The sequence below is a fragment of the Euprymna scolopes genome, chromosome 8 (assembly GCF_053919585.1).
Source record: "Euprymna scolopes isolate OS-2025 chromosome 8, ASM5391958v1, whole genome shotgun sequence".
In the NCBI taxonomy this organism is placed as follows: domain Eukaryota; kingdom Metazoa; phylum Mollusca; class Cephalopoda; order Sepiida; family Sepiolidae; genus Euprymna; species Euprymna scolopes.
Genome location: NC_136489.1, coordinates 119,219,191 through 119,232,228, shown reverse-complemented (window position 1 = coordinate 119,232,228; position 13,038 = coordinate 119,219,191). Strand labels below are relative to the sequence as shown.

The 13,038-nt window shown below is 32.9% G+C and overlaps 1 protein-coding gene across 2 annotated transcripts in view; it reads right to left on the bottom strand.

Moving 5' to 3' along the window:
* Positions 1 to 13,038, bottom strand: part of LOC145283743 (cytochrome P450 2B1-like) — a 369,384-nt gene that overhangs the window by 16,509 nt on the left and 339,837 nt on the right. The window contains exons 9-10 of one of the 2 annotated variants that reach the window (XM_080132805.1): positions 6,412 to 6,540; positions 313 to 417 (exon numbers count right to left, since the gene is read on the bottom strand). In XM_080132805.1, coding sequence (XP_079988931.1) covers positions 313 to 417; positions 6,412 to 6,540 — 234 coding nt within the window. The remainder of the gene's footprint in view (positions 1 to 312; positions 418 to 6,411; positions 6,541 to 13,038) is intronic. The other variant, XM_080132807.1, reaches the window with a different exon arrangement.

Below are 13,038 nucleotides of genomic sequence, written 5' to 3'. Positions count from 1 at the left end.
GATAAATATACTAAACTTGTATCCCCTCATGAAAATACCCCCCAACCCTCAGGACTAGCAGCAAAAGCTCCCTACTCTAATAGTTTCTTTTTATTGGACTATTTCCTCAACTGTACCAACACCGAGATTTTTAAAATATGTGAACACACATTCTGCTGCCTAACTTCTTACTCACTTTGCCACCTATCAATCTGGTTTCTATCATAGTAGCTCTTACATTTCGGGGGCAATACGTCTTGTTTGGAGTAAAAAAAACACCAAAAAAAAAACACAAAAAACAAACAAACAAACAACAAAAAACAAAAAACATACCAAGGACAGAATCAATCTCTTTTTGCATTTTAATCTGAACGTGTGGGTTTCGAATCATCATTAAAATTAACCAGGCAATTGTCATGCTACTCGTGAAAGTTCCAGCTACAAACAAAAATGGTTTATAAAAATTATATCAAGACTTAAACATTAAAAATGCACCAAAAAATACTAAACAAATACAATGTTTGAATAAAATAAAATACTTATTAGATACGTTTGAAGTGAAAACAACGCATTATTACAAAGTAAACAGATATATATTTTGTTTGAAATTTATATTGAAATTTATAAGTATATTTCGAAGATATATTTATAAATTTCAATATAAATTTCAAACAAAATAAATATCTGTTTACTTTGTAATAATGCGTTGTTTTCACTTCAAACGTATCTAATAAGTATTTTATTTTATTCAAACTCGACCAGCGCTTCTATCACGGAACACAAACCCTAACGTAAATACAACGTTTATTAATTTTCGGACTGTTATCCTACATCTTCATGGTTGTTGTTGAGGTGTTTCACCACGTTTCGGCCAACTATTTCTCTCTTAACCACCTGAAGAAGGCCAGAGAAATAGTTGGCCGAAACGTGGTGAAACGACAACAATTATGAAGATGAGGATAACAGCCCACAAATAAATAAATAGATAAACAAATAAATATACAAATTACTCATCTCAAAGGATTCCAATAAATAAAAATAATAATACAAAACACAATGTGTTTATTTTGCAACAAAATTTATAAAATACAAATGAGTATCTCCCAAAATATTGTTTTGCATTTTATAGTTTTTTTTTTTTGTTTTCTAAAGGATGAAGTATAATGAAATAAATTGATAGTTCAATTGTAGAACCATACCGTCCCTCTAAAATCGCCGACCCCAACACTCCCGTGACCTTTTTTCTTCTTCATCTTCCATTCTGCCCGTGTCAAGAGAAAATACAAATTCCGAATCATTGTACATAAATCAGTTGTGCCCTTAGTGTGTGTGATAAAGGTCCTCCAAACGTTGTCTGTTGATAGCTGTCTGTCAAGAGCTTTGTTGGTCAGTTAATCAGTCCATCTTCACATTTGCTAAAGGTGTGTCCGATCAGCACCAAATCGCAAACTGTCATCAATTGAAAATTGTCTTAAAACTAACTCTAACTACATTGACTTCAGGATCGGAAATCCTATGTCCGGATCTTTTGTCTTACCCATCCTACTTCCGGGTAATTTCACACCACTGCGTTTGTATGCCTTGGTGAATCATTTCTAACCATTATTATGGCTTTAGTTTTGGTTTCGGCAAATTTTCCTTTTTCTTATGCTTTCCGGGAGTTGGAGGCGTCTATAATATATATTTGACACAATTATGATATTATGAAAGGACTGAAAATAAGAAATTGGGATGAATAAAATTTGATGCATTTTGAGGTCGGTTTATGACAAGTGATCATTAGATTTATTAGATTAAAAAATGTAGCCAGCGAGGAAGCAATCTTGTAAAAATGTATTCCGCATGTAGGAAGTTCTGGGAAAGAAACTCTGTTGTCATTTCTGAGTTTGTAAAATTGGCTCCCAGAGTCATGTGGTAGGCCGCGTTGACTAAGTGGTTCTGGTGGGTAACACAAGCAAAATGGCAACACACAGGAAAAGTTGGAAGTCATTTATGAAATCTCTAACCTTAAGCATGAAACAAGAAAACGAAAAATGAAAAGAATATACCATTCAAACACTATCGAAAGTTTGAATATATGGTTAAGTGTTAGTTTTACTCATTAAGACTGAGTAGACAGAATTTTAATTCAAAATTATTCCCACCCCTCCAAATGTCATCCATGTGTTATGTCGCAGAGTGAGTGTACATAACAGTGTCTTTGATATCTAATGAAGGCGTGTATACAGAGTATAGAAATATTCATTGTGTCCTGCATGTATCTAAACTGTTCATTGTGAGTGCGAGTGGTTGTGACCGCTTCTTCACAAATACACATAGTTAACAAATGTGACACATAAGCTTTTATAGACAACTTTTCTTGCAATCAAACGGATGACAATATGTCTGCTTGCCTCAGACCAAAAGGCACACATACCTTCTTATTTGTCCAAACTCCCCAAAAAAACGTTATAACAACGAGTTATATTTTACACAGATTTTATTTTTCATATAGATTCCCTTGTCAAAGTTTGGCATGCTGAGTTTCTTTCTACATTTTTACTGGTTCTTCCAGTTTCTGCTTTCAACAGGGTCGTCCACACGTTTACTTGCTAACGCATCTCTCACCAACTCATCAGCTTGATCTCTGCTGACTCACTATCACATCAACGAAACTCCCAACAATTTATCCAAGAACACAAACAGCTAAAATCTATTTATTTCTGACCAAATTCTACAGCTACTCTGAAAATTCCTTAATTAACTTTGTTTATTTTATTCCTGATTAAACAAGCTGTGAATCCACATTTTCCAAAATCCAATTGTTCTATTTTTTCTAATAGTAATAATAATAATCGACCAGATTACGCGGCGTTGCCCTGGCATACTACTAGATTACTACACATGGAATCGTTAATAAAATTCACAAACCATAAGCATACATGGAAACCCCTAGACAATTCTCCTAATACACAAAAAGAATGGTTGATCAAATTAAAAATATTTTCCACAATGCAACCCTGTTTGGCGCAAATAAATTTCAATCTATATCTCGCTTGTCCACCAATTTTCAGTCATAAATGTTCAGCAAACTTTGTTTTGTTTTCATTTAATGATAACCACACTTGAATGCAACGTGCAAAATTGTCAATATCTCCAACACATTCTTCTCTTGGTGCTGCCCCGATTTGGGTTATGAGTGCGATAGTTCAGGAATAAACTGACGATTATATTTGATAACCATTATATTTGAGGAATCCCATATATAAAAAATCTTAATGTCGTGCAAATGTGAAGCTCATTCTGGATTGCACCTCCTACTGATGAAATGATTGCTAAAGTGTCCCCCCACATATAATTTAACGTGAATAAAACATAAACTGTAAGACATTTAAGACTAAAACTGGTTGACAAGTCAAGCTTAGATTGAAGTTTATTCATCAATATAATATTCTGCTTGTTCGTTCCATAGTCCACATGTTACACTTTGAAAAAGGTCAAATACAATGTTTTAAGGCCAAACTGCTAAAAAAAAAGAGGCCAAATTTGTGAAATTTGAATTAAGAAAGGCTAATCTGGCAACTCTGGACAAGAATATGAGAGTGATATTCCTTTGATGTAGCCTCGTTTTCGAATATCATTATAATAATATATGATCATTGTTGTACTTGTGTGGGAAAGGAACTTGTAGTAATTTCGGCATGCAGTTAGTGAAACATTGTCTGCTGGACTGAAGGAGTAAATTAAAGATTGTCTCTTACAATGTGATTCTATTATTTGTATTGAACTATGTAGCACAATATTACTGTCTGGGTATTTATTAGTACTTATTAAATTATCTCATTTGGGTCAGTTCTATATTTAAAATACAATGGACACTATTTCCATGGAGTTGTTGATAAAATAATATTTGCTGCATGCTATTAATGTTTCTATTCAAAAAAAGCTTCTTTTTTTTTTTTGCGTTATCCAGAAAAATGTCAGCTTTATGAAAACATATTTGTTGATTAAATATATTTCTCATTCCTTGAAATTCCCATGAGTTTTGCTAGCATCAAATATGGTTGGATTGCAGAAAGAATTATTATCAATTTAATTAATGATTCTCGAGGTGGTATTCTTTTTTGGGCATCTTGTATTTTATAATCAGTTCATAAGATATAAATCTCGACCTTTATAAAATTAGATATGTGTATATGTTTATATATTCGTATATACAGGATTTTTTTTTTTTTTTTTTTTGAATCCTGTGAGATGAGGGTTTATAATTTGTGCATCCATTCTCTTTGCAGACTGTTATCTTCATTTTCACAGTTGTTGTTTTACCACATTTCGCCCAAATCATCCTCAGGCCTTCTTCAGGTAATTAACACGATGGGATAGGGAATGCTGTGTCTTATAACTTATCCTCAGTAATTACTGTCTTCCATAGTTGTTATCTCACCACGGTTTGGCCAACTAATACTCTGGCCTGCTTTAGGTAGGATTGAAACCGCTATCTCGAGATAATGCTAACCTGGAACCATAGAGACTGAATATCTCTATCTACTGCACCATGGGCCCCTATAACTATGGATGGCAATAATTACTGGGGGTAAGTTACAAGACTCAGTATTTATGTCCCGCCGTGATTAATCACCTGAAGAAGGTCAGAGGATGAGTTGGCTGAAACGTTGTGAAACAATAACTATAAAGATGGTGATAGCAGTCCGCAAAAAGAATGAATATACATGATTTGCTCTTAAACTAATTAACCAATCATTACGAATTTCGAAATACAGCTGTTGGGCCTAAGATATCCACAATATAGGTTACACATTTTAGTTTAATTTAGTTTCTGCAAAGAAAGGGAAGAAATGGAGGTGGAAACTCTTTTTGAAAAATTAAGATACTTCCAATTTTGGGGGAAATTTTTTCGATAGATATTAGGCATCAATTAATAAATATTCCACAAATTTCAGTTTCTTTGTAGCGTTATAAGGGTTTTTAGATGCATAATATTAGCACAACTATTCTATTGGAAATTCAAATATATCAGGTTTTCATTGAATAGTCATTAGACACCAATTAAGCAGGTCCTGGATATGACCTTAAACTATATCCGATGGTAAGGCCTCAGTTTGCAAGCTTTGGGGAGCGTGGAGCCACCCTTTAATAGCCATTGCTTCCAGGTCCACTCTGAGAGTGGTAGTACCTGTTAGGGTCCCAACTATGGATTAAATAGAAACTGACTTGAAAAAAAAACAAATATATTCTATTCAAAAATTGTTCTTCAAAATCACTGGATTCGGCATTAAATAACCTGAAAAGGGTTGATATGCCGTAAAACAAAAACAACCAACCAACCAATTAAGTAAGATTTCCTAAATTTCTGTTTCTTCTTAAGACCTCTTACGCTTAAGCCTTCAATCAATCAAAATTACATAACGGATTTTCATCAAATTTAGAATAAGTATTCTAAACATATGGTTTAGATAATTGATTTTAATCTTTGTAATTATAAGAGACATAAAAGTGGTGTCAAAACGGTTCTGGACAAGCAAATTAATTTTACCTGTTCTGGGATGTTCTTTTACTTCTCTAGACGATAGATAATACATATCTATATATTAATAGGATAGTGTGTGTGTTATTTATTTTGTGTGTCACACTTACATCCGAGTGACTGTCATTTAACTGTTATGGACTTCCATTTCTTGTAATAAATAATTTTACCAAGAACTCTTCATAAGTTTTGTTTTCGGTTTCGATTATAGCTGATGGCATTCAATTCATTTTTTTTTATAAATAATTTTACTAAGAATTCTTCATAAGTTTTGGTTTCGGTTTCGATTATAGCTGATGGCACTCAAGCTATATATATATATATATATATATATATATATATATATATATATATATATATATATATATATATTCATAAGTTTTGGTTTCGATTCAAGCTGATGCGGCCAAGTCATATGGATATATTTTTTTATTTTTTAAATCGCAACTTTATAGAACATTAACTCTTTAATAATATATACGAAATCGGCAAGAATTAAAACATGAAAATATCATATTCAAACGTTCTTTACAACTGGGCTACGTTGGGCGTTCCTGCTTGCTTAGATAAATACTTTTGTAGTTTTAACAAAAGAGCTACAATAATATCAGGGCATCTCCATTTACGCTGAACATCTACAGAATACCAACATCAATATACTACATATGAATGAGTCCCCTGTGGAATTTCTACAGGTCTTGCTAGTAGATATTATTATGATAGCAAGAAAAAAAAAAATGATGATCATATATAAATAATACCAACTCTTATCATATATGAATAATACCAATTCTTATCATATATGAATAATACCAATTCTCATCATTATCAGATCAATGGATAATTATAATAAAATTCTTGATTTAAGAAATTCAGGAGAATCTAAAGAAATCCAAAAACCAACGAACCAGTAATCACATTCAACATGGTCTGCCGCAAATGAACATCGGTCAACTCATTTAAAAGTTCAGTATTGCCTTCTTCTTGAGCCTTGTATTTGGCCAATAACAAATAGTCTGTAAAGTCCCTGGGATTATCTGAAATATAAACATCAAATAGTCATTACTAAGTAAATGATAAGATGTAATATTCAAACAGTTTTTTTAATTTTTCAAATATATAAATAAATAGAGCTTAGGGGTTTGAACAATGTTTAATCATTGTAATTTCACAAACCCACCTTAGCAGCAGCTTTTTTTTTTTTTTTTTACACAGTGGTCACCACTTATCAAGGCCCGGAAGCCACTCAGGGATAAGGGTTATTGCAAGTACATTACGTTAGTGTGGAGATTTGATGAAGTGTTTACTTAAGGGGGCGGTTCATTAGGAATTTGTTAACGTTGGACTTGAACACATCCAAGTTGTAGTCAGGTGGGAAGCAGGCAGACGGAACAGAGTTCCACAGGCGTGCAGTTCTAAGAAAGAAGCTTTGTTTATGGAATCCACGTTTTGATTTAGGCACAGATAAAGAGTGGGGGAAATTTTTCACAGTGGATTCGGCTAGACGGGTGTTTTTCGTGAAAGATTGGCTAAATAGCGTAATGGTTAGAAACTCCGACTGTCGCCTAGGGAGTCGAATTCCAGTCTTGGTTTGAGGTAGTTGCTAGTCTAGCCGCAGTGAAGAACTGTGAAACAGTCTGTGGATGACTATATATATATATACCAGCAGGCAACCTGGCATTGCATAGTCGTAAGATATACTTACATATGATATTTTAATTCATGCAGATTACATATTTATTATTAAAGAGACAATTCTCTATCAATTATTATATTGAACCTAATATATAGTAGTGAGATCAAAACTAAAAATATATATGACTTAGGCGGCATCAGCTAGAATTGAAACCAAAACATACAACTCTCCACCCTAATTCCTTAGTGTCGAAGTCACACCCATATATATATATATATATATATATATATACTAGCATTTCAGCCCGGCGTTGCCCGGGTGTTTGGAGGTGTATGCTGAGCAAAAAAAAAAAAAAAAGAGTAAATTTTTTTTAATTTGACCCCTATTATGACCCCTTAAAATTTATAGTTTCGGGCTCAAATCACTTTATTAAATTAGATCCAGGTTCGAGGAACCTATATCTAAAATTTCAAGTGTCTAGACCCAAAATTGTCGGAGGAGTTTGGTAGAGTTCTTAAAGGTCAAATCGTTGAAATTTGACCCCTTAACAGCCAAATTTCTGGCTGACGCCCGTCACATCGATTTTCCCAAATCTCAGTACCCGGTATTTCAAATTTCGAATCTGTAGACTAAAAATTGACAGAGTTATTGCGTAGGGAAATGTACACAGACAGACAGACAGACACGTTCACTTTTATAGATATACTAGCAGTTCCGCCCGGCTTTGCTCGGGCCCTATATACTGTTCATAAGGTTATGTGCATATGTATATATTAAAAAGTGTGAATATGTAAAGTAATGTATTTCTGTATAATAGTCTTCCTTAATTACCATAGAGAAAAGACAGACAGACATTTACACTTTTATAGATGTAGATAGATAGATAGATAGATTGGATGCAATATATAATAATGATTAAAAAAAAAGAAGATTCATGCGCCACCATTGAGAATCGAAACCAACATGTTCAGCTCACGATTTATTTTGCCTCTACCATAAATGACTGGGCTATGAAAACATGTTTACTGCAAGGCTAAAAATTAAAACATGAACCAATATTAACTACATTATGCATTCGTAATGGCGGCATTCGACCTTCACCTGGCAAATTTCATTTTTTTTTAATTTTCACACTTTTGCACGGATTTTTCCGGGCTAAAACCCAAATATAAAGTTTTACATGGATTCAAACATCTTATATATGAAATTTTATGTCCGTAGACCAAAAACTCTAGGAGGAGTTTGGTAGGCAAAATCTGTGCAACAAAAATATATACGTATATATAAATATATATGGAAACAATTTTGTGTTTACTGTAAACGTTTTACGCAAATATTACGCAAGTATAAATCATGTAGAATATCTGCATGAATATAATTACACGTAATAGTTAAATAAAGATGATCACCCCATAAGAAAACCGAAAAAAAATAATAGGAAATTAATTAAAATGAATGTTTAAAAGAATATGCAAATTAGCTAGATCTTTTGCAGATGGATGCAATTCCACAACCCATATATAAGAAAATTGTATTTTCTTTTTAAATAAGTAGAAAAGGGGTTTTTTAATATGAATATCAATACACCCAAAAGAAAAACGAATTTATAGGAATAGATAGATAGATACACACACACACAGTGTATCACAAAAGTGAGTATACCCCTTACATTTCTTCAAATATTTAAGTATATCTCTTCACTGAAAAAATGGATAGGGTTAAAAAAAAAAAAAAAAGGGTTTCAATCTAATAGGTTCTACTTTATCAGCTAAGCTCCAACCCCTGTTTGATTGCCGCAATGTTGCATCTCTGCGCCTGCTTTTACAAATATTCTAATTGAATGTGCTCTGATGAACTCGTTGCACTTGTGCCCCCTCGACATACATATCCCTGAAAACCCCGCTTAGCTACAAAACCTCACCCATTTACTCTTGATGTCTCTAAATGCTAGAAAGATTTCTACTCTAACAGTTTCTTCCTTCAAACGGCTAGACTTTGGAATTCCTTTCCTGTTACCTGGTTCCCTGACCGTACTGATATGCAGAAGTTTAAATGTAATGTAAACCAACATCTTGTTAATCTTTCCTAGGCAAGGTCCCTAATAGTAGCTCCTTACGTCCAAGTGGCGATATGCCTTATTAGGGATGAACGTGAGTAAAAGCAAAAAAAATATGAAGAATGACTGAGGGAAGAAGATAAAATTGTCGGGTTTGTTTTACTGTACACATAGATTCGAAAAAGTTGTCAAAAAACAAATATATAACAAATTAATGTTATCAAAGGCAAGATAAGTTACTTTTCTACCTAACTAGATATATTTTTAGTGTTTTTATTTAATGTAACATGTTTAATCAGCTCGAAAAACATACAGTGTTTACCGATGTATTGGAAAATTCAAAATGGCGCCCGACTCTCTTTTTGACACGGTAAGTTTGGGAAAAGGAGTTATAAATAAAAAACTAGATAAAATACCGTTAGAAACTCGCTCAATATATGTTACCGTGACATAGGCTGACATATATTCGGTGGGCTTTTGAAAGTATTTTGCATATTTTTGTATTTTTAACTCCTTATCCCAAACTTACCGTGTCAAAGAGAGAGTTAGGCGCCATTTTAAATTTTCCAATACATCGGTAAACACTGTATGTTTTTTTAGCTGAATAAACATGTTACATTAAATAAAAACACTAGAAAATTATCCAGTTAGGTATAAAAGTAACTTATCTTGTCTTTGATAACATTTATTTGTTATATACTTGTTTTTTTTTGACAACTTTTTCGAATCTATGTGTACAGTAATAAAAACCCAAATTGTTATTTAATCGTCTCCATCATATTATTACTATGATTGTATTATACAGAGTGTTCCACAAGTCATGAACACATTTGGACATTAAATATGTATATGTATTAACTATTAAGGAAATAAAAAGCATGTCGATATATATATATATATATATATATATATATATATATATATATATATATATATATATATATATAATCATTAGTATTTAAATGGAACTTGATAAATTTAGGCTTAAAATCATGTCATGTTTGCTATACTTTTTTCGACTACTGTAGTATCTTTCAGTGCTCAATGCAAGGGCAGTGTAGATCTGTTTTGTTGTCATGAAATCATACTCCCGAGCATTACATCCTCTTCTGAAGAAAGACAATGTAGTTTATGCGAGTTCGTCATGATACCACGCTTTCTTTTTATTCATTTTTTAAGGTAGTATCTGTTCGGTTGTCATAAAAACATCCTCTATGGGCGGGGGGGGGGGGGAGAAGAGCAGTGTAGTATATGTTCGTCTGCCCTAATATCATCCTCCTTAGGTAGCAAAAATATATTTACTTGTATTTATAATAATACATGCTTAGATAAGTAAGATTTTCAATGATATACAGGGTGTTTCACAAGTCGTGGACACATTTGGACATTAAATATCTCAAAAAGCATTAAAGAGATATATAAATATATAAATATATAATCATTGATATTAAAGTTGAAGTTGATAAATTTAGGCTTAAAATCATGTCGCTTTCGGTTAACATATACAAGTCAAGGTTAGATTGAAGTTTATTCATCAATATAATATTCTGCTTGTTCGTTCCATAGTCAGTCCTGTTCGAACATTTTTTCCCTCACATATACACACCCACATGTACGCACGCACGCACCTACGCACACACACACACACACGCACGCATATACACAGCCTCATACACACACTCACATTCATGCACACACACACACCCGAGCTGTGACGTCACTTCCTTTAAAGTGAAAACCAGACATGCGCACCCAGAACACTAACTCCAGTATAAAAGTCAACAAAACCTGTCAACTTCCCTTTTTCGTCCGGACCAGCGTTCGAGCTGCTTAGTCGACTAACCGACCACACATTCTAACGTCACTCTATCTCCCCTTCGCCTTTGGTCCATCAAAACAGACATCTGCACGACGCTCTACTGAGCTTAACCCTCTCTTTCTATAGGCCGGCTTGCCACTTCGCGTTTCTCTATTGCATTCCCCCTTTCCTTCCACGCGCGTAGTCGTCAACGGCTGAATGAACACGTGTACACCCAAGACTTTCATTTCTCAACAGAAAATAAACGACATGTTTATTTTATTCCAGCATTTGAGTTCTTTGTTTCCTTCATTCAATTCGTTTCATTATTTTTTTTTGTAGCGAGTTAGGGTATTTTATATCCTGGTTCGCAACAGTCCATATGTTAAACTTTGATAAACGGTCAAATACAATGTTTTAAAGCCAAACTGCTTTAAAAGAGGCCAAATTTGTGAAATTTGACTTAAGAAAGGCTAATCTGGCAACTCTGGACAAGAATATGAGAGTGATATTCCTTTGATGTAGCCTCGTTTTCCAATATCATATGTGATCATTGTTGATCAATGTTGTACTTATGATGAATCTACTTAAAATTTGTCCAAGACTTCTGAGACACCTTGTACAGTCATCATCAGTTTGCTGCATTTGATTATTATCTGTATGTTAATACGATAGCGTGTGTGTTCTTTTGTGTGTCACGCTTACATCCGGGTCGTTTAATTGTTATGTATTTCCATTTCTTTTAATAAATAATTTTATCAAGAGTTCTTCATAAGTTTTTGTTTCGGTTTCGACTGTAGTGGATGGCACTTAAATTATCTATTTTTTTTATAAATAATTTTATCAAGAATTCTTCATAAGTTTTGGTTTTGGTTTCGATTATGGCTGAAGGAACTCAATATATATATATATATATATATATATATATATATATATATATATATGTTTTTATTTCGGTTTCGATTCAAGCTAATGTGCCAAAGTCATATGGAAGTATTTTGTTATTTTTGAAATCGCAACTTTATAATATATAAAAATCGATAGAAAATTAACTTTATAATATATAAAAATCGATAGAACATTAACTTTATAATATATAAAAATCGATAGAACATTAACTTTATAATATATAAAAATCGATAGAACATTAACTTTATAATATATAAAAATCGATAGAACATAAACTTTATAATATATAAAAATCGATAGAACATTAACTTTATAATATATAAAAATCGATAGAACATTAACTTTATAATTTATAAAAATCGATAGAACATTAACTCTGTAATATACAAAATCTGCGAGAATTCAAATATCATAGTTAAGTGTACTTTACGACCGGGCTTTACCGGGTGTTCGTGCTAGCTTAGGTAAATACTTTTGCAGTTTTAACAAAAAAAGCTACAATAATATCAGAGCATCTCTATTTACACTGAACATCTACAGAATGCCAACATCAATATATTACATATAAATGAGTCCCCTGTGGAATTTTCACAGGTCCTGCTAGTTATTATAATTATTTGTAAAAGTATAACCAAAGGGGGAGTTGGTTGTAGGTTTATTAAAACATCATAATTACTACACTTAATTTCATAAGATCCCAAGGACTGCTTAAGACAAATTTGATGATATCTCCCCAGCAGTTTTGAAGCCGACTGATGACAATCAGCATCCCAAGAATTTTTCATGCTAAATTAAGTACAATTTTTTAAATTACTTTGGAAAGGCCTAAGAATTTATTATGTGCATACATGTGAACATGAGAGATTGAGAGTTCTCACACAGGTCATTATGAGAGAGTGAGAGTTTTCACAGTCGTCATTATGAGAGATTGGGAGTTCTAATGCAGATTCTCATGAACGATTGAGAATTCTAATGCAGATTCTCATGAGAGATTGAGACTCCGCACACAGGTCATCATAAACGATTGAAACGTCTAAAGCAGGTCATCATGAGAGATTGAGACTTCTTAAAGATGTCATTATGAAAGACTGAGAATTCTCATGCAGGTCATCATTAGAGATTAAAGGTTCTAATGC